This window comes from Nematolebias whitei, chromosome 10 (assembly GCF_014905685.2).
Source record: "Nematolebias whitei isolate Nwh7 chromosome 10, NemWhi1, whole genome shotgun sequence".
NCBI lineage: Eukaryota > Metazoa > Chordata > Actinopteri > Cyprinodontiformes > Rivulidae > Nematolebias > Nematolebias whitei.
Window position 1 is genome coordinate 19,813,014 of NC_056507.1, and position 21,279 is coordinate 19,834,292.

Consider the following 21,279-nt stretch of genomic DNA (forward strand, 5'->3'; position numbering starts at 1 on the left):
GTATATGTATATACAAGGACCACAATGTTAAACAGCTATATGAATGCAGAATATAATGGACTGTGAATTAATGAGCGGTAGCTAGCCTGATGATGGTAACATCGTCCCAATTTTCAGGCAGGAGTGGCAGGATTCCTCCTTCTACTGAGAAATAGAAGCTGACTGAGGAAAGTACTGGGAAATGATAAGAAACCAAACTCAACACAAAAAAATACAGAAAATCACTGATTAAAAAAACTTAAAATGAAAACAAAAAATGGAAAAACACAGATTGTAACTAATCAAAGTTTCATTTAAGATGTATTGGACACACAAATGGAAAAAAAAAAAAAAAAAAAGAAAATAGATGCCACACAGAAAACACAAAATGACTTATTTTATAACCGATATTTTGTGGTAGTAGCTGAGAGTCAGTCACAACAAATACTAAAATCAAAACATCTATTATTTTGTCATTTCTCAAAATGATCATTGGCTAACATTCTGCTATGACAAACAGAAGACAATTTACATCCCTCTGGGGAATGGTTCAACTTTAATGTAATTATCTGTAAAACTAAAACACTTTTTACCTGACATGTTTTTTTTTTTTTTGCTTTAGATTAACAAAAATAAGAACGAACCTGAGACAGTAGATTTTTTTAGATCAGTCATTTAATTCTGCATGCATTAAAAAGTCCCTCAGTACTTTTTTCATTGCTTCTCAATTAAATTCTGCATCTAACCATTTCTAACATTTCACAAAACAATAGCATCCCCATAGTCCTTTTATCTTAAGTAGGTTTTAACGAAAACCTAGCAGGAAAAACACTATGGTTGTTCCATATTCTTACTGCTAATGTTCAGACAGTCATTTCTGAAACGTGGTTTATAAAAAATACAAGCTGTATTATTTATTAAACTCAAATCAGATGGTGACGCAGAATGTTTCAGGTTTTTAGTGTGCCAGACTGTCCTCTCTGGGGGAAAGAACTGTTAATGAATTTCTCAGATATAATCCTTAAAATGCCAATTAATCTCTAACTGTGTCTGTTCAGAGCAGCTTCTGCTTGTTTACTGCCACCATGGCCTTGGTTTGCCAATCCAAGCTCATTCTTATGCTGCACAATTAGGCTGCAAGATTATTAAATTAACATTGAACACATACCAATGATGCTCACATGGTTTTCTTTAACTTGTAATACATTTATTTTACCATTTTAGGAGCCAGTTTACTCTATGGTCTTGACTGTGCTTTAGGTAAAGACTTATCAATTAACCTTTTATTGATTTTCCCTTCTCCTGGTTAAGTTTTAAAATTTTAGTTTGATATATTTTGCATATTATTGCTGACAGACAAGAACATAAACAGCATTAAACGCATCCCACTGCTTTGAGTTTAGCACTGGCACAAGATTTGGAAAATAATCAAAGTTCTGTAGCAAATCACTTTGGAGTTTGATTGTTTTTGAGAAATGTAATTTACCCGTCACGCATAATTTCAAAATAAGAGCAAAGGAACAATATAAAAAAGGTGTCACATTTGTTTTGTGGAGGTCCAAAAAGGGATGACAGCATCAGCAAAAACTGAAGGAAACAATGAATTTTAACGTTGACAGCTTGTTTAGTGTGCACACGTTCTTCTAATCCATCTGCTTGCAGTTTGTGTTGTGTTTCTTTTTCCACTGTGAGCTACATTTTGAGTTGTAGACTTGTGTCATTTTCCTTCAGCTCACATTCTGTTCTTGTACATTCCCAGGTACCTGAATGGAAGTCACGTGCTGCAGCTCGGAGGAGTCAATGAGAACATATCGTATGAATATCCTCAGCTGCAACACAAGCACTATACTGGATGTATAAGAAACCTGCTTGTGGACAGCAAGGTAAAGTAGGAGGCAAGCTGAGTTCAATGCAACCCCATGGCTGAGTGAATAGATTGCTACATTGTAGTCTTTTATTTTTTACCTGTTTGGATGACAGGCCCCACAGGAGATGGAGGACTCTACTTTAATAAGAATGTAAATGTGACCTCAAGGCTGAACAGGGAAACCCGATGAATGCTGATGCTCTTTGCTCATCTTTTTCCCCCCTTCTGGTCAGATTTACTCTGACTGTCTCTGGGTGTTTATCTTTAGTAAAAACACCCTAAATACAAAAACAGAAGTGCCCGCGAGGATTCAGAATATTATCTCAAAATGTGTCACATTATGATCGCCCACCGCCGAAGGCTGAAATGGTAATTATGTTCTCATCTGTGTAAATGTTTGTTCATTTGTCATGGACTTCTGCAACTAATTAACATTTGGAGTCGATACGATTCAAAATGGACGCCATAGCAAAGCGACTCTGGCAAACATAAAAGTGGTTATAACTCCTGTCACATACTAACAGCAGTGTTAGCAGACAGTATGGCATCTGTTACTTTTTTTATTTTTTTATTTTTTACTTTGGCTTTAATTAATGGAGACAACTCCATTTGTAAGGAAATTGTCCCAAAAACCAATGGACAGATTTAAATGAAATTCTCTCAAAGAGTGCACTGGTTGTGCATCTACCTGATAAACTCAGTTTAATATGACTGCCACAGTAACGTGACCTTAGGAACCACAAAAATGGCTGTAACTTACTCTGTTTTACAGATATTGAGCTGAAATACAGTGTGGTAGTAGCTGAGTGTCATTCATAACACATACTCCGAGAGCTTCAAGTTGCACAAGATTTTCTTTGAAACTCTCACAATACTCTTTGCATCAACTCTGTGCGTCTGTTACCAAAATGTCTCATGAATCACTGGAGTGATTTTAATGAAACTCTCAGAACATAATTAATTAGATTTAATTAATGGATACATTCAGAACTGATTAGGTGTCAGTCACCCTGATTCAAGATGGCGGCCACGGAAATTCAGTGTTATCAAACACATTAATAGCTATAACTCAGTCTTTATTTCTTTAAATAGTGAGCTGTGACTGTGGTAGCTTGGTGGTCAGTGCTGTGGTCTTGTAATCCTGAGGTTGCAAGTTCGAGCCCAGATTGTGTCAGGAAGAGCATCTGGCATAAAACAATTGCCAAATCTTTCATGCGAGTTATCTGTGGCAACCTCTGAAGGAGGGAGTGGCTGAAAGAAACTTACTTTTTAAGGCAATGAGATCAAATGTGGCGGTAGTAGCTGAGAGTCATCCCAACACATCCTCTGAGTGCTACATATAAAGCAATGCCCATGCTTAAAACTTTGTCAATAACTGTTACAGTCAACATTGACTGTAAGAAAAACATCTTATGAATGATATGATGGATTTTTTTAAAGCTCTCATTTTCAACCAATTGACTTTTGAGGTCAACCATAGAGAGCAACTAATTGACCTCTGCCAACACAACTATGGCCATTATTTAGTCAAATTTACAGAAAAACAGCTGTTTATGTGGTTTTATGTGCGACTCATACTCGATGCATGCTCTAAGCTATAACACATCTCATTACCACATGAAATTATGCATAACGTCGTTAAGAAGGTTTGGCCAAACCTTCAGAGCTCTGTCATTTCTCATAAAAGGAAGGTCTTATTTTAAAGACTTGACTTTAAAGGCAATGGGTAGTATGTATTCTTTAAAGAAATGCTAATTGTTTAATATAACTATAATTAACTAATGCATATTTAGGTAAGCTAATTTAGTATTTGGCTAGTGGGTTTTGTTTAATATTTGCCATTAGCACTGCAGCATTTTAAAATTTGGTTAATCTATTTCAGATTATCATTAAAATCAGAGTGAAAAGTCTTATCAGTTTTAAATGCTGTGTACCAAAAAAGTGCATTTTATTTTAAAATAGAAGTGTAAATTAGCCAAGTCGAGTTAAAATAGCAGAATCATATTTGTGTAAATGTGATTGAGAGGTTTTTTTTTAACATATGATGTGAGCTTCTCCTGCAGGTGTCGGTCTGCTCTGTGAGATTTCAGTGCGTTTATTTTGCTGCTCGGAAATCAATCACTTCAGTTCCCTGCAGTTGATTCTGTTGATTGAAAAACATATTGTGACTTTTTTTTTTTATTGATTCATTTCAGTTCATTTTTATGTGATATTTTTGGGTTTGTCAGCCCATGCTACAGTTAGGTCACACATTAAAGGAGAAAAAAGCTGACTCCTTGACCCTATAGAGCCAACATGGACAGAATCCAATGCCTCTGTTATTATATTCATGATTTCAGTTCACTTGACGTCTCCGCAAATCAATATCAACTTGTTGTGAGTGAAAAATGTCCCATGGTGAACATTTGTTAGCTTGAATGAAGGCTTCTCTCTCATTTCATACGGTCCCTGGATGGTTATAGCGTGGGAAATTATGCAAATAATATGGTACTGCTTTTACATTCATCAGAATCTACTATTTGTACTCAGGATACAGATCTCATGGTAGATCTGGGATTTCATTGAAATATGTGCAAACTCAGACAATATTTCAATGTCTCAAATGATTGGTTAGTTTAGTTTCTGTTGTGAATGAACGCCAGCTAAAACCACACAAATATTTAGCTGTAGCAGCCATTTTGAATTGGTCTAACAAGGTTGAGTCAGGTCCTCTGGACAGATTCTTCTTTGTTCAAACGTTTCATCTTTAATCCACAGATGAAACGTTTGAACAAAAAAAGATTCAATCCAGAGGACCTGACTCAATCTTGTTAGATGTATCTACTTGGATTAATGAGCATGCATCAGAAAATCTTGAATTGGATTTACTCCAAAAATGAGTCAGTCCTAGATGCACATCCAATTATTGCTTTCTGGAGGTTTTATTATAATAATTTAGTAGCTCATAAGATATATTGCCAACAGGAAAGACACATCCACAGGACATGGCCAAAAAAACATTATTCTTCTGCATTTCATCCTGGTGTAAAACACAAATAAACTGAATGTACTTTGCACTGGTCACAAACCAGAAGAAAGCAGGTAGCAGATTTAATACAGAAATAAATAAGTGGAGCTTTAATCAATAAAGCAAAGACCCAGTCTGCATCAAACTTACTACACAGCAATTAAACTCCCAAAATGCATCAATTTAATCAGCCAGACCTATAATAAACTATTACAAAGATTAAACAGTATTAATGTACACCCAAACACACAAAAACAGGTTTGTTGCTAAGTTTCAATCAGACCACTGCACTGACAGAATCCATTCCCTGATGCTTTTACCATAAATCTAATCCAAACTTTTTCAGCAATTAGACAGGTCCAGGGTGATTAAGAAGGTTTTTCAACCTCTAACCAAAACATAAATCAAACCAGGGCACTAAACATTTTTTACAACTTCAAAAACAAAAATACTTCAGAGGTTGCAGTTCTGCGTCCATGCTTTTAGAGGAAGTCATGCGTTGACATCCTGTCAGGTGTTGGACCCGTTCCTGACAGAAAAACAAAAGTAAACACACAAATGCTTCTTTTCAATGAGTTTTTGAAAAATTATTATTTTTTCTCAATGCTAAATGATCCTTATAACCTTTCCTTGATATATGAGCAGCATTAATTTCTTGTCTAAGACATGAGATTTTTCACCTGGGCGTGGTGTAAATGCATGACTGAATGCTCTAAAACCAGCAAACTGCCCAAACCTTTGCTTTCAGAGATCTTCACCTTTACTGATGATGAGTTCATCAAGTGCATTTGATTAGCACGAACAGATTGCTTAATTAAACGCTTAATTTCAGCAGAAGGAATATGAGTTTTTCACACTGCTCTAACATTTAATTTAATGTTGCTGTGAAGTTTTATCTTCCAATTTTAAAAACCTGCTTAGTAGAAGAGGATTTTTATTATCCCCTGTTGTCGAGGATGAAAGGTGAAAATGTTTTTTTTTTACTTTGTGTGTGTGTGTGCATGCGTGCGTGTGTTCACGTGTCCGTAGCATTAGCAACATATCTCATCAACCAGAGGACAGATTTTAATGAATTGTAGATTAGTACATTTGAATTTTTAGAAAGTGATCATTAGATACAGATATTCAACTGAGAAACTTCTGGTGTCAACCCAAGATGGCTGCCACAGTAAACTTGTTTTAGAAGACACAAAAATGACTATAACTCAGTGAAGTTTACAAATATTGAATTAAAATTTGTTGCAGTAATATGCACAATGTATTGTACTCTGAGAAGTACTTGCAGTATGTGCTAAACATTTCACCTAGAAGGATTTAGCTGCCATTTGTTGACATACTTTTACAAAGATTATACAAACATTTACAATTCCAGATCTAGGTAATAGTACAAGTTGTTCCATTTCTTGCTTATTTTACTTGTTTTGTCCCATTTTCAGTACAAATATTACGACAAAGTTCATTTTAAGTTCACTATCATATTTATTTACACTCATTACCTAGAACAGCGAGAAGAGTAACAGCCTCCCACTCAATTTCCTTCCTTTCCTGTGTTTGTTAATACATTTTTCTTGTATATATCTTTCTCCCGTTCCCCATTTTTTCTATTTTCCATCTAGCTGTATGACCTTGGTTCCCCCGCTGAATCCTCCAACACTTTGCTGGGCTGCAGTCTTATTGACAACCACTGCACCGACGTGGAGCAGCTTTCCTCTTGTAGCAAGAGGGGCAGCTGTCACGGGGAGAGGGGCTCTTTCAGCTGCCTGTGTGAAAAAGGCTTTACGGGCCCGCAGTGCAATCAATGTAAGTATGTAGAGGTGCTTTTCAATGACCAGGATGTTTATGGTCTATTTTGAATCCAAGCCTTACAAGGTGCACAGACCAAATGGAAAATTTGTTGGTGTGGGAAGATAACCTCACCTTGCATAAAGTGGTTCTGCACAGTCTTGCACAGACTGCTTGTGATTCCCTCGCATATCTTCCATGTGACAGCTGAAATAATTGAAGCAAGCCTTTTTTATGTTTTTGATTGACAAGTGGCTCCGGAGTTTTCCTTTGACGGTCGGAGCCACGTTCAGCTCCAGCTCGAGTGGTCTCTGCCTGCGCGGAACACCAGAGTCCAGATTGGGGTTCGGACACGTGCCGGAGCGGGTGTCATCCTCAGCTTGCTGTCCCAGGAGCAGAGCGAATACCTACGCTTAGAGGTGAGTCATGGCCGGTCACTCGCCTCCACCTTTCCAGCTGCAATTGTCTTGTTTGTGAGCCTTAAAACGATGATTAGGCCTTGCAGATGATTGCTGGAGATGCTTGTCAAGCAGAGAGTGAGTAATATCAGGGTTGAAGGCATTTGGGTGGATACTGAGGGGGCTGGTGAGTGGCATATGTATGTTCTTAACAGGCTCTTTCAGTGGATTGCAGAATGCTGTCTTTTGCTAGGATTAGATTATTAAAAATCGGCCTTCTTCATTTTTACGGTTATATCTGATTCTTGTTAATGTTTCAAACCCAGTTTATTGTAGGATAGTGAGTTAGCATCATAGTATATGGAAGGTCAAACCCCCTTCTTGACACTTGAAGCTTTAAACATTGTTCACGTCGAGTACCTTGCTCTCAGTCATGTCTTCGCCTTTCTTTCTACAACTGGAGTGGAACAGTGCTCGAACAGTTTTTAAGTCTACTTCACTTTTGCCAAACCTCCATAATAGCATGCCTCTACTGTCTGACGTATTTTTGAGTGTTTATGAAGGCGGTATTCGTTGTCAAAGCATTTCATCTTGTCAGCTGACAGGCCGAGTGGGAACAGCACCTGGAAGTAAACGACTCTGGTAGGACTGTCACTCACAGGTCACCTGTTTCCACTGAACCTGCCTCTGTTATTGTGGAGTTCACACCACTGGTCTGACTTTGAAGAACATCATGTCTCTGGGCTGGTGCTTGTTATTTGTCAGACAGCATTGTTTAAGGCGTTGTCTCTTGTTCTTCTTTGGGGCTTTAACGCTACATGAGGAGAAACAATGGTGTCCTGTTCCGATGTTGCAGTCCCACGGTGACAGGGAAAAGGAAAAATGCTGTAGTCTTTAATGTGCTGTGAAGCCTCTCTGTGTAACCCTCTCTGGAACTGAATCGGTGAGCTGCATAAAGCATCTGATGTCTGTCTGCAGCCAGCACACTGAAACATTTTCAGTCTTGTTGTCCCAGAGCTCACAGAAACACTTGAGCACAAGCCTGCTGTGTTTTCCGACAACAAGCTCTAATTTAAAGGGCTGCCTCCATGCCCTTTTTTCTTAAGGGTAGCTATGGAATAGAGTGCACACTGAATAAATAACCACACTTTCACACAGAGGTTATCAAGGGCTAGCTGGGTAGAAACAGCATTCAGCTCTCTGAGGAGTATGGTCTCTCAGTAAAGAAAACATTTATCCAAAGCACTCTGAGATAAAGTTTTCCAGAGTGACTATAATGCATTAAACTTATTGTCAAACACCAGTAACATTTAAAACTATGAAAATATATAGCTTTGTAATATCTGAAATTTCAGACATGTTTATCGCCCAGCGCCAAAAGATGCAGATGGAGTGAAAATGCTTTTACTGGTAAATGTGTGCCTGTCTGATACTGAAATACATATCTCATGAACCACTGGACACATTTTAATGAAACTTGCAGACTGGATGTACTTAAGCAGTCGATAAACATTTGGAGTTGACTTGATTCAAAGTACATGTAGCTGCAACAACCAGCTGACCTTATATACAGTAAATGGCAATAACTCAGTCAGTTCTACAGGTATTTGGTCTAAAAAATGATGCACTCGTGGCTCAGATGGATCCCCAACCTATGTTCTGAGCTCTAACTGATCAGACAAGAGCCGTTTTTACGACTCTGTCAATGACTATTGAAGTTAATTATGCTGGTTTGCTGGCAAAATATCTCATAAATCACTACATGGATATGAATGAAAATTTTCAGAATGTACAATAGTCCCTCATTTATTGTGGGTGTTTGTTTCTTTCCAGCCCCCTCATCCCTGCAATAAGTGAAATCCGCGAAGTAGACTCGTTATTTTAATATATATATATATATATATATATATATATATATATATATATATATATATATGTGTGTGTGTGTGTGTGTGTGTGTGTGTGTGTGTGTGTATATATATATATAAAGGCTTTTGAAACCATTCCCACACTCTTGAAATGTTCTATGCTCAATCTACATCATTTAAACATTATACTGTAGGTACAGTATTCTATATGTAGCTACTAATTTTTACTTACCAGCCTGTGCAGAACAGGAGTGGCTCTTGGTTCCAGTCCGACTCTGTTCTGGTCGGACTCGGCTCCATTTATGCAAACCTGCCCTGCAGCAATGAAGCCAACAATCAGTTTTCTAAACTCTTAAACCTACTAATCTCAACAACGCACTTACATGTACAGTAGCTTCTAAATTTGATTACCAGCGTGTCCCTGATCAGAGGTCCATGTGGGCCAGGTAAAAGTGCTGGTGGGCTCCGAATGGACCGTCGGACCTTTGGCCACACATGTCCTGCTCAGGGCTCTTTGCAGGCCGATTGAAAGAAATGGAAAAGGTGCCAATGGCCTCCGGGTGGACCCCCTGATCTTTGGCATTTGTCCCCGCGTAGAGGTCCCTGTGGGCTGGCTACCAGCTCTCAAAATTCACCGATGTGTCGGTAGGTCTGATTCTGCTCTGGTTCTGCTCCAGTTCGATGGGTTCCGTGTGGCTCTCTGCATCTGCTAGGTGCAAAAGTAATTGTAATAAGCAGCAAACTTTTTCCGACCAGATCAAAACTTTCCCTCTAGTATTTCAGCAGAAGGAGATGGGGCTTCTGAGCAGAGCACTGTTGGCTTCTGGGAAATGTAGTTGTTATGAGCACAGTGAAGGCTTATTAAGAGAAAACTACAAAATGGCGGCGCCTGTCTGAAGTATTTTATTTTTTCGCTAACTTTTTACTGTACAGTATCCAGTATTGTCCCAATCATGTGAATAATATTAAAGTTGACAGTCATGTGTCCTGTAGGCTACAATTTTTTTTTTGTACAATAAAATGTACTGTACGTTCACAAACCGTGATAGAGCGAGTCCGCGAAAGTCGAACCGTGAAGTAGCGAGGGACTCCTCCATCATTTCTCAACACGAGATGATCTGAAAGCAGCAAATGAAGTGCCTTCCTGAAATGAATACTAGGCCTTTAGTTTGAAAAAAATGCGGTAACACATCTGGTGGTGCCAAATAAAGTTTATATAATCAAGTTTTACCCAAATATTGATGAAGTACTGTTTGCATTTTGGTTGTGTACTGGAGGTGAGACTAGGCCATACATAGTAAGCATGTTTTTTTTTTTCCTTTCTGTGTGTGCGCGCGTGTGTATTGTGTGTGTGTGTGTGTCCAGCCCACATGCCCATTTGAACTGCACATTTGAGATGCTCATGCTGAGGGAGCAGTAGTTAATGCGAGCTGGGCAGAGTGTGAATTATCTAGCTGTACTGTTTCCAATTAGGCCTTGGACATGTACAAGCTGCAGTTATGGGAGCCTCACGATGGTTGAGTCCATTGTGTTCGCTCATCCTTAACTGCTAAAGATAATTATTGTTTCATGTACACCTTGCCTACGGGATGACTGTGCCACGAATTAATGTGTGTAGCGCCTTTGCAAAGTGTTTTTACTGCAAAATTGCTTAATATTTTTTTTTTTCCCAGCAGAAATTGTTGTGTCATTTCCTCTCAGGTTCATCACAGACAGTCATGTCTGGGTGCTTCAGTTTCACAATTGTTCAACCTAAGTTGCATTCTCTTCACCTTGGGAGCTGGCCTACTTCTTATCATGTCGTTATGCTCAAGAGCTGTTTTTTTGCCCATCAACACGACACAGTATGGCAGAAATTCAGCTTTGTCAGGCTGTCACTCTGCTAGGATTTGTGTCATCCTAGTTTGTAATGTTCCCCCCACAAGCCTTGAAATCTGCAGGAAAATAGTTTTGCTGCAGCAGCTGATAAAATCGAACATCTTGTTTCACAACCGCACAAAAGTTCCTTAAAGTAGAGTAACAATGTCGGAATCCTGACTGAGTATTAAAATGTTTTGTAAAATGTAAGATTTTCACATCATCAATGAGCGTCTCTGTGTCTCAGCTTGTTCAGGGCCTGCTGGTTGTTTTCTACAATCTTGGAGATGGAGACTACAACGTCACCCTAGCTTACCATCGGCTTGATGACGGGGAGTGGCATGAAGTTGAGCTGGATCGCTACGGAAGAGAATTTACCCTGAGACTTGATGGAGGTGGGGGGCGACTGGAGGTTACAGCCTCGCCTGGCCAGAGTCAGGAAATCATTATAGATCCCACTGTGGTCATGATTGGAAACTCTTTTCCCTCTGGACACAACCACAGCTACCTTGGTAGGTGTTTTCTTTCTTATTTTAACAAACACGAGTAAATGTGCTCATAATGTTGCAGAAAGTTTTTCTTTGTCTATTCAATGTATGCGCCACAGTTCTCCCATTTCACTTCATCACTTTGACCATCAATGTTTTAGGCACATCTTTTGTAAGTCTTGGCAAAAACATCAAATCTCTGCCATGTTAGGCGAAAAGCCCGTGTACGGTCATTTTTAGGTTTTTCAAGAGATTATTTGTTTAGTTCAGATCAAGACAGGGTTCATTCAAGAATTACACTGAAAGAATTACTCTTTTCTTTAAGGAATCAGTTTGTTTGTTGGTTCATCATATTGAAGAAGTCCTTTGGATGAAGGATGAAATGTCTCAGAAAAAAAAAAAAGAAATTGTACAAATGACCTGACTGAACATTGTTGGATTTTATGTCTGGATTGTTGAGCATGAACTTTGGTGTTTAGAACCACTTTGGCATGTCTGCCTTCAGGGGAGTTGATGGAGGAGAGGGTGGGCCCCAGAGGCCATCTTAGCACCAGCTAAATGTTTTTTCCACTATGGATTATGCTGTTTGTGGGAATCAGTCTTGTTTGTTGGCGGCTCCTCAGATCGAATAAGTCCTTTGGATGAAGGACCAAACGTCTCAGCAAAAAAAGAACTGTCCAGATGACCTGACTGAACATTGTTGGATTATTTAAGGAAATTATGTTTTTATTGTTGGTAGATAATGTCTTGTTTCCGCTTCATTTTTTTAAATAGTCACATTGATCACAAGGTGTAAAGACAGCTTCAGTACAAGTTAAAGGATCATAATTTGACATTTTCCTCACCTCTGGAGTCAAGCAACCAGAAACCAGTGGTCAAATCCCTTCCACTCATGACAAAAGGATCTAAAATGCTCTTAAATGTATGAAATGAATTTTATGTAAGCATGGTATCTGTTTGTAGTCACTTTTATAATTGTAAGTATCTGCTTGCGTCCTTCTCAAGATCTGTTGCAGTTCTACATTATTACTCACACATTGCAATATATTATGGAAAACCAACCTTTGGCCTTTTTTATTATTATATAAGATACAGGTGTTTTTTTTTTTAATTAATCTACGTAAAAAAGCATTGGAAGAACCTCTAATCTGAGTAAATTATACAAAACTTCAGTTTAAAAGGATCTGATTTGTTAAATGAATAGAAAATACAGTACTAGCCTTGTGTAAATAAATTATTCAAATAACTCATCACCTTGTTTTTTGCTCAGTCGTTGTGGAGCACTGTGTGAATTGAAAATGAAATTAATTTAATTTAAGCTGATTTTGAAACAGAGAAAAGTTGAAAAGGGTTTAATCCCCTCCTTTTATGCTGTTTAGTTTGATAAATCAGTGAGCGGATGAAATGTTGGTTAAGTAAAAATATACATTTCAAAATGACAAATTCATTAAAACGGCTACTATCATCCAAGGGAGACGAGCTCTCAGTTGGACAAGTAAGTGCTTATAAATGTGCCTGGTCCAGACTTGTGTTGATGCCTCAGTTTCACACAGACTGGTGAGAACAAGTGGCACCGATACGCATTTACATGACGTGTTAGACCTCATGTTTCACACAAAGTAAGTAAACTAACCAGCAGAGAAAGTACATCCACCCAAAAAAAATATTTAAAAAATCCACGCTGACAGCGTAGCCTGAGGCTGTTTGTATGTTTGGTTGTGTGGGAGCGTTGGTCTGCAGGTGTGTCAGCAAGTCTATGATTGTTAATGTGCGACTCCATACCCGAGTTTATACCCCTGCTGCTGTGTAAATGTGTGCTTTTAAAGCATTTTGCCTGAGGACTTAGCGTCTCCTTTTCCTCTGTTTTTACCAGGCTGTTTGCGTGATGTGAGGTTTAACGGGCGCCTCATCCCCCTGGATCAGGAACAGCGTTCAGAAGAGCTTCAGGTGGTCACGGCGCAGGGTGTCTCTGTTGGTTGCTCATCAGATGCCTGCAGAAAACATCACTGCTCCCCTCCCTTGGTGTGCGTGGATCTCTGGAGGCAGCATGAGTGCAGGTGCTGTAAATATGCAGAACACACAGCTCGACGTTGTAAAGCAGCCTTAAAGTGTGCAGGCACGCTTTGTACATATTTACACGCATGCCCCACAGTGAGCAAAGAAACAAGTCATGCATAGGATGTTCTACTAAAATTTTGATTGCATGCACTCACATATTTTACAAAACATGATCTTTTTAAAACTGGATAACTCATTGTTGTTCCTTAGATTTAACATCTTATATCTACTAATCTATGATTCATTATTGTAAATTTAGCTGCCAATAAGCTAATATGTAAACATGGTGTCTCAGTGCACTATCGGCTCAAACTTGACACAAATACTGCAAGAAAAAAGTCAAATTATCCATCGCATTCTTACAGAAATCTGGATATTTATGACTGATCAACTAGCAAGCTACGTGGCCACATTTGAGCCAGCAGTTTCTGAAAATCACAACTTATTTTAAGCTGTTTTTTTAGGCCAAGCAAATGTTTTTATTGTCCACTTTCACCAACATCATACACATCTCTGACCACTTAGTACCCACATCCTATGTACCCCAAAGTTTATACTTTAATCTAATACATTTTTTTCGATTTTGAAATGAAAGACAATTTTGAACCAGTGTTTGAATAGTCTAATTTCATTACTGGCCAGAACTTGTTTTGTGTCAGAGGGAAGCTCTCAAAAACAGTTTTTGTGCTTGTAAGAGCCCGTGATAAAATTGTTAAGGGTTTGAGACACCTGCAAGAACTCTGCAACTTATTTGTGTGAAAATTTGTCACGCCAAAAAATTAAGTGTTAAGACGGCAAGCTTTTGCAACTCAAGCAAGGAAACTGAAATCCCCACTTAAATTTTTGGAGACTCTGGAAAACTAGGAGGTTCGACATTCAATGCTTCCAACGTTATATAAAAATATATATGAGTCAACCAGGCGTCTCTGTTGTTAGTCCTCAAATAAATTTACACAACAGAATATATTTAATTCACAGATGTCTTTGATTCACTTGAAATTATATGAACAAATATATCTCATTGCAATCTACAAGCAATCCTCTTGGACTCAATGGTAATTGTTCCAGGAAACCAGCAAACAAGAGCTACAATCTTTCATGAAGGAAAATGACGTCCTTTTTAGCACATCAGTATGCACAAAACAGGTCACTTACTTTTATTATTAAGTATTTTATCCTTACAGTGCAACAACTATAATAAAAAAATAAATTAAGCATCCAGAAATGAATCCAGACAAATGGGTTTATGCATCATAAAATGTGGTAATTTTATGTGAATTTTCCTCATTTGACTTGAAGTGGAAGGAGACCGACAGATGGCAGCGAGGTTGAGTTCAACGTACGCTCCATGTGAAATGAGTCGGCCCGAGAGGATTGTGTACATCAGCAGTGACTGTCAGAGTTTTGACTGTCCCTTTAAACTCTGCAGGGCCACTAATTCTCTTTGCTGTGATTTCAGCACTCCAAACCAGTAGGGACTTTGACATCCATATTCTGTGATTGCAGCATAGCCTCAGGATACAAAGCACAGAGGGGAGCAGGGGGCAGGGATGAATTATATTTGGAGGGGATATTTTGTACAAATACACTGAGGGTCTACAATTGCAAAGCCAATCTTAGCTCCTGGAATCCGTTTCTTGTTCCTTTCCCTTCCCCCATTTACAGTCAACATTCAGTACCCTTTCAGTGCCATATCTTAGAATCTGATATAAGAGGTGTAACTCCTGAGGGGTTTACTTTTACACTATCAGCTTAGCTCTCATAACTTTTATCAGAATTCATGAATCATGTTCTGGTTTTTATTTGACAGCTTCCCGAACGTCTTGTGTCTCTGATTTGCACGTCTTCATCTTCTCTGTCCAGGTGCCCTCCAGGCCACATGACCAGAGAGAGCTCCTCGGGCAGAGTGTGCGTGTACACGCTGTGCGCTAGCCGGCCGTGTCGCCACGGCACGTGCGTGGCTCACTCTCCGGCACGCTACTCGTGCCTCTGCAGCGAGGGCTACCGTGGGCGGCACTGCGAGGTGTCACTCGCCGTGTTCCACAGCGAGGACAGCAACAGCCTCAGCCTGAGCTCCATGTTTGCCATCAGCATCTGTGTCATGGCCTTTCTAGGTAGCTATGTTGACTATGTCCTCTTCAACACATGGTAACCCATCTTTATTTTGTGCTGCTCATCATCTTTCATCTTCTTGTGATTTGCTGCCATTGTCACGTCGCCACGATCGCACTTTGTCATCGTCTATTTTACCCGTAAACCAGCTGTTTGATTTGTTCCCCGCCCTTTTGGTTTTCTGTGAAATCTGTAAACGGCATATCTTGTTGCTGTATTGATCTTGAGTTGTTCCGGGATGTGATTTGTCTGTGGGTGGTCGGTGAAAGCATGAAACAAATATTTACAAAAGGGAGAGAAGCGGCGAGCGAGGAGACGAACTATCTGCCGTAATTTGTGATTTATAGGAATTCTGTGAAAGGCTCTTACGGTTTAAGGGAATTCTTGGGATTTATTTTTAATTTATTTCACGTTTCCCAACACTTCTGTGTGCTCTTTCTCTTTAAATGTCTCAAAAGTCAATTTCACTCCAAACCATGCTTTTCTTTTTATTGTCCAGCATATTTTATATCCCACCATCCACTCATTCTACCCCCTTGACACTTGTCTTTTATACATTTCTGGGTACATTTCTATTTTACCATGTCGAGCTAAACGTGTCCCTATTGCACACTTTACTGCTGTGCAGCATATGGAACATATGGAACAGACCAAAAAAAGGCAGCTTTTATCATCCCATTCATCAATCTGGGTCGTTGCAGAGCTTAGAGTTGTTAAAAGTAGGATTTAAAATCTGTCACACGAGTTTATTTATCAGAATCATTCTAAGTGTATATTGATCTAAAATTAGTTTAGTATGAGAGGATTGTAACAGCAATTTATATAGAGTGTGTTGTGAAGAAGGATACAGCTATACACACATCCCCTGCTGTAGCACAGCTTGCTCTCAGCACTAAAAGGAGCCAGGTGAAAAATATTTATGCCTTAATAGTGAGCATTGTGACAAGTGAGACAAAATTACAGCATCACTTCAAGTCATTATCATGCTCACCTGATGGATTCACGCTTTAGTGGAGAAAATGATGAAGTCAAAAGTTATGATGGAAGATTTTGAGTGGAAATATTTTTGAAGCTTTGGATGTGGGAGTTTGAGGGCTGTTACTGACAAAGTCTTCCTTTGAAGACTCGACGGTTGATCTAAAGCTGCACTCTGACACATAAAGGGTCACGAGTTCAGATACACAAACTGGAAAGAAACTTCTGACTTCTTTGTAGTTTAAAGGCAGAATCTTCAAATCAATAATTGTAAGTTGAGGGTTATGCAGTCTTATCTTTATGCCTGTTTATTACCAAGCTGTTGCATGTTTAAGATTTTCCTCTGATGCCCTTATATAAGCACTGTTTAGGACAGACAAAATATGGGTAAGTATGGAGAACATATGCAGGCTTGTTGCAGTTAAAACAACATATTTTTGACATTTAAAAAAAAAGCAACACAAACTTGCAATCAAAGATGAATATCTATCTGTGTTTTGCGAATCTGCAGGTTTTAATTGTAAATTTTTAATGTTTGACGACTCTTTAATGTTCATTTGTACATGTGTTGTTGGTTGTTTTTTTGTTTGTTTTTTTTTGGGGGGGGGGGGTTCACTATGCGTTCAATGTAAGCAACAAGTGAGCAACTGATAGAGTGAAGTGAAGCACAAATGTTTTCATATAACAAGTCAGAATGAAAAATCCAGATTCTAAATCTGAGCCTGGCGGATCATTTTTAGTGACATTTTTTACATAAAATTTATTTGTTCTCTTTTCATGAATCCTAAAATAAAAAAAGTGGTATTCCAAAGTTTTAAACAAACAAAAAAAAAAGCAAGCAATCTGTTGGCACTCAGTGCGTGTTTTGGGCATAAGTCTCAACTACTACCACACCAAACTGTACTTTAATATCTGCACAATTGTCTTAAATGCAGCCATTTGTGTGTTTTTAATGAACGTTAACTGTTGAATCATGTTGACTCCAGAAGTTCATCAGCTCTAGACACACAGCAAATAATCAAACATTATTATTAGTGATGAAATTATGTGTATGGGGATGACTGTCAGCTACTACCACGACAAATGTAATCTCAAGAAACATGTTTTGTTTGCTAAGACCACAAACCATCGTAAATCAGGTGAACTCCAAAAGTTATTACGATGTCGCTGTACATGAATCCTATTTGTTTTCTCTGACTCATAAGTTACTTGTAAAGTTTAATTTTATTTATGGAAAATGTGAAAAATATTCCCTCTGCCATTTAAGAAGCGCTCCAACCAAAACATATTAAGCATTAAAATAACAAAACAGAGATAAAGAAAAGCTAAGCAAGGAAAAGCCGTTTCTATTTTTAACTGCTAATAAAAGCAGAAAACGATCAGCTCGACTGATTATTCAAATGATGTTTCAGCTCTCGACCTGAACTGATGACACCGGCCCGCCTGTGTGAGCCGCCGAATGAAACTGCATGCTTGATGGTTTCATAAAGGGTGTTAAGCTCTAATAGAATCAAGATTCAATATCTACCCACATCTTCTGCCAGAGGGCCTTACAAAAAAAAAAAAAAGAGCATGCATCAATATTTCCACAAATGTTTCAGAAAAGATGGAAGATCTTTTTCACCATTAAGGGTGAGCAAGTGAATAAACTAGATTTGATTTTTAAGGGATTGTACAAGAAAAATTGTGTTTTTTTCGTGTTCTCACCAAGATGGAAAGACGAATGGCTCACATGTTGTTGCACTCGCTTCCCTCAAAAGGCTGCAGTGCTGTTTATGAGTGCTTGTGTCACATATAAAACACTTGGGAAATTCAATATACTGTCCCTACCTATAACTGACTCAACATTCCCCGCAGGGCTTTGTGGCTAGTATTAGAGCATCAGTTATTCTGACACTTGAGAGTAAAACATCTAAAGTTGTCCTCGATATTTGATAATTAATGCAGCACTGATGAAGTGTGGCCTTGTTTCTTTCAGGGAAATTAATGCATGCTTGCAATGCGAACTATAAAAAGAAGGAGAACAAAGCTGTCCATTTTGGACTTGTTTGTCCAGATGAGGTATTTGTATTCAGAGTGCAAAGTTTTCACCTCAGCTAAGGATGACAGACTGCTCCATAATGCAATTCAAATCAGAACGAGCACTCGTTGGGGAGTGTAATTATATTTTCACACTCCTGAAAAATAATTTAAAAGTAAACAACTCAAATATTTCACTTTAAGCAAAACGCTCGGCTACGTCTGGAAATGAAATTAATTGTTGACTTTACGGAACAACTACTGTAGTTTTACAGAACTACAGCAGAGCCACTGCTGTAAATGTCCGAGAAAGGCTGCCGGCTGCGTGCTAGATTAAAAAGGCAACTCACTCTGCCTCGATGTGCATTAAAAGATAAAATGATCGTCCATTATTAAGGTTTACATAAACCATCATGGTGCAACTTGTGTGAGCTCACTGGGTTATTGACAGAAGCAGATGCTCATTAGTCCAGTATCAAATCTGACTCTCTGTTTCTGATAGATCGAGGAAATTAGCCGCCCATATGGGCTCAGACGCTGAGCAATTGTGTAAAGTGCCTCTTCCTTTTTCAGCTCTGAAAAATGTATAAATAAATAATTTTTCCAACTCGTCCTCATCTCTCACCTGTCTCATTTCCGTCTCCCCCTTTTTCATTGGTTTGCTTTTCCCCCTTGCTGCTGTTTCATCTTTTTCACAGCTCATTTTGTTTCTCATTACTCTCAGAGTGGAGGTGCGGTGAATTGGATAGGTGTTCGGATCATCCCGGGTTATAGTTTACTTCTTGCTCATTCATAATGCACAGCCTGGTCCGGGCTAACATCATAATACCCTGTTCATAATAACAGTTCGAGGGCAGAGAGGCAGAGGTGTTATGGATTGATGAATGACTGAGATGTTTCTGCCCTGCCCTGTGTGATATTGATCTCTCTTGAACGTAGTTGCACTTTTACTCACAAAACTCTGTGTGGTAGTTGCCACAGGTGTAAAGCAGCAGGGTTTGGTGCAGTGCTTGTTTACACACGATTAGTTTAGTATATTTGCTGTGGACGGGTCCTGAGTCAGCTCCTCCATACCATCTATCGAACTCCTTCCCTTAAGTGATGTGTTTAAAACCAGCTCGGGTGATGTGGAGAGATGAGTTGAGCTCAGGCCTGCAGGTATTCCTGCAGGTGAGGACGTGGTCCAGCACCTGGTTGGCACCTGATCAAGATCCTGGTGTTTTCTTCAAGGCTACTCAGGCGTAACGGTGAAAGAGCCAGGTCAGCTCATCGATACTGCTCCACCCCACACAGAGAACAGTCAGTTAAGGATTTATGTGGGATGCTTAAAAAAAAAAAGTGCAAAAGGACCATAAAAATCCAAGTGCGCAGCAAACTGGGAGTCTAACTCTTGTAACTGAAAAGCAATGATTTTTAATTGAGGTAGGTTTGATATTTTTTGCACAGATTTCTTCTCGGGGAGTTGTTTTTCTTGCTCGCAAGCTCACCAAAGAGTCGTCGGCGCATTATTTCCTTTCGAAGCAATTACTTTAAAAATCCAGACTAATGCCGTTACCTCGCGTTTCTTCCAAGATTTTAATTTAAACTGGTACTTAGCACGCACGATGTAAACCACTCTGGGTGAAATGGATCCCATCTTGCGAGCGAGATAAAAGCTGAGGCCAGAAGAGGCCAGAGAAGGACTGAAGAACAGGAACAGCAAGAAGCTTAATGAGTGAGAAGGGGGGGCACCATCCACAGCAACTGAAAGGAAACAAATACCCAGAGACAACGGAGGAAGAGATTCAGAGTGTCAACCAGTACAAACAGATAGCGAAGAGCTGAAAAATGAGCAAGAAGGATGGCAGAAGGGATAAAAATGTTGCTTGAGATTAATGGATTTTAAAGGTCAGTCCAGCATGTTGTATAATTCAACACACAAAAGCTGTGATTGATGTGTAGGCTTCAGGACCTTTCCTGTTTAGCTTCCGCAGTATTCCTCTCGGTGTTTAGCTGAGCCACTGAGGCTTTGAGTTTAAGCTGGGAAGAGCACAAACTCATTTAATAGGTTTCTGAGGAACTGTAGTCTTTGATAAGGCAGGAAGCAGCGAAGCAGCATCAAAGGGAATAGGTGGAAAGGTGGGGTCTCCCTCTCCACGTATGCTCCATTAGAACATCTTAACTGTAATCTGGGTGCAGTTAGCCGGCATTTTGGGATGAATCAGTGTTATGGCTTTTTGTATTCATTATTCATTATATGATGTTTATTTCACGTAATGTGAAAAAATGAATTAATTCTCATGGTGATGCCAGTGGGGGGTGTTCAGAGCTTCGAAATGTTGTATCACAACTTTCCTCTCACATTTCATTTGCACCTGAAGTCATGTCAGAATCTGGTTTTAATCATGTGAGAGTGCTCCCTGCTGCGCTAACACGCTCTCTGGCACCCCTCAGTGTTGATGCTGGGGCTGTTTCTCTACTCCTGCTGGAGGAGACACAAGGGCCTCAAGGAGGGGGTTTACCATGTGTCTGCTCACCATGGCGAGTGGGAGGACATCCGAGAAAACGTGCTCAACTACGACGAAGAAGGTGGAGGAGAGCAGGACCAGGTAAACACGTGTGTTTGAAGTGCCGTCTACTCAGTTTCCAGACTTTTCAAAGAGGCTATGCAAATGAGGGAATAATTAATACTGCAAATACTGTATTAACATATGGTAGAGCAGGGTTATTCAACATGTGATCCACGGGCCACCCATGGGTGACTTCAGTCCGGCCCACCAAGGACTTCATTAAAAAATAATAAAAACTGGGTGGAGGGTGGGGTGACTGGGTTTGGGTTTTGAGTTCTGTTTATTGCATTTATGATTCAATGCAGCAAAATAAACTAATT

The 21,279-nt window shown here is 39.3% G+C and overlaps 1 protein-coding gene across 1 annotated transcript in view; it reads left to right on the forward strand.

Annotated features, from left to right (window-relative positions):
• LOC119416019 (neural-cadherin) overlaps window positions 1-21,279 on the forward strand; it is a 141,690-nt gene that overhangs the window by 118,806 nt on the left and 1,605 nt on the right. Inside the window, exons 26-32 of the mRNA XM_037683188.1 lie at window positions 1,739-1,862; window positions 6,470-6,653; window positions 6,888-7,054; window positions 11,006-11,270; window positions 13,120-13,303; window positions 15,168-15,418; window positions 20,844-20,998. Coding sequence (XP_037539116.1) covers window positions 1,739-1,862; window positions 6,470-6,653; window positions 6,888-7,054; window positions 11,006-11,270; window positions 13,120-13,303; window positions 15,168-15,418; window positions 20,844-20,998 — 1,330 coding nt within the window. The remainder of the gene's footprint in view (window positions 1-1,738; window positions 1,863-6,469; window positions 6,654-6,887; window positions 7,055-11,005; window positions 11,271-13,119; window positions 13,304-15,167; window positions 15,419-20,843; window positions 20,999-21,279) is intronic.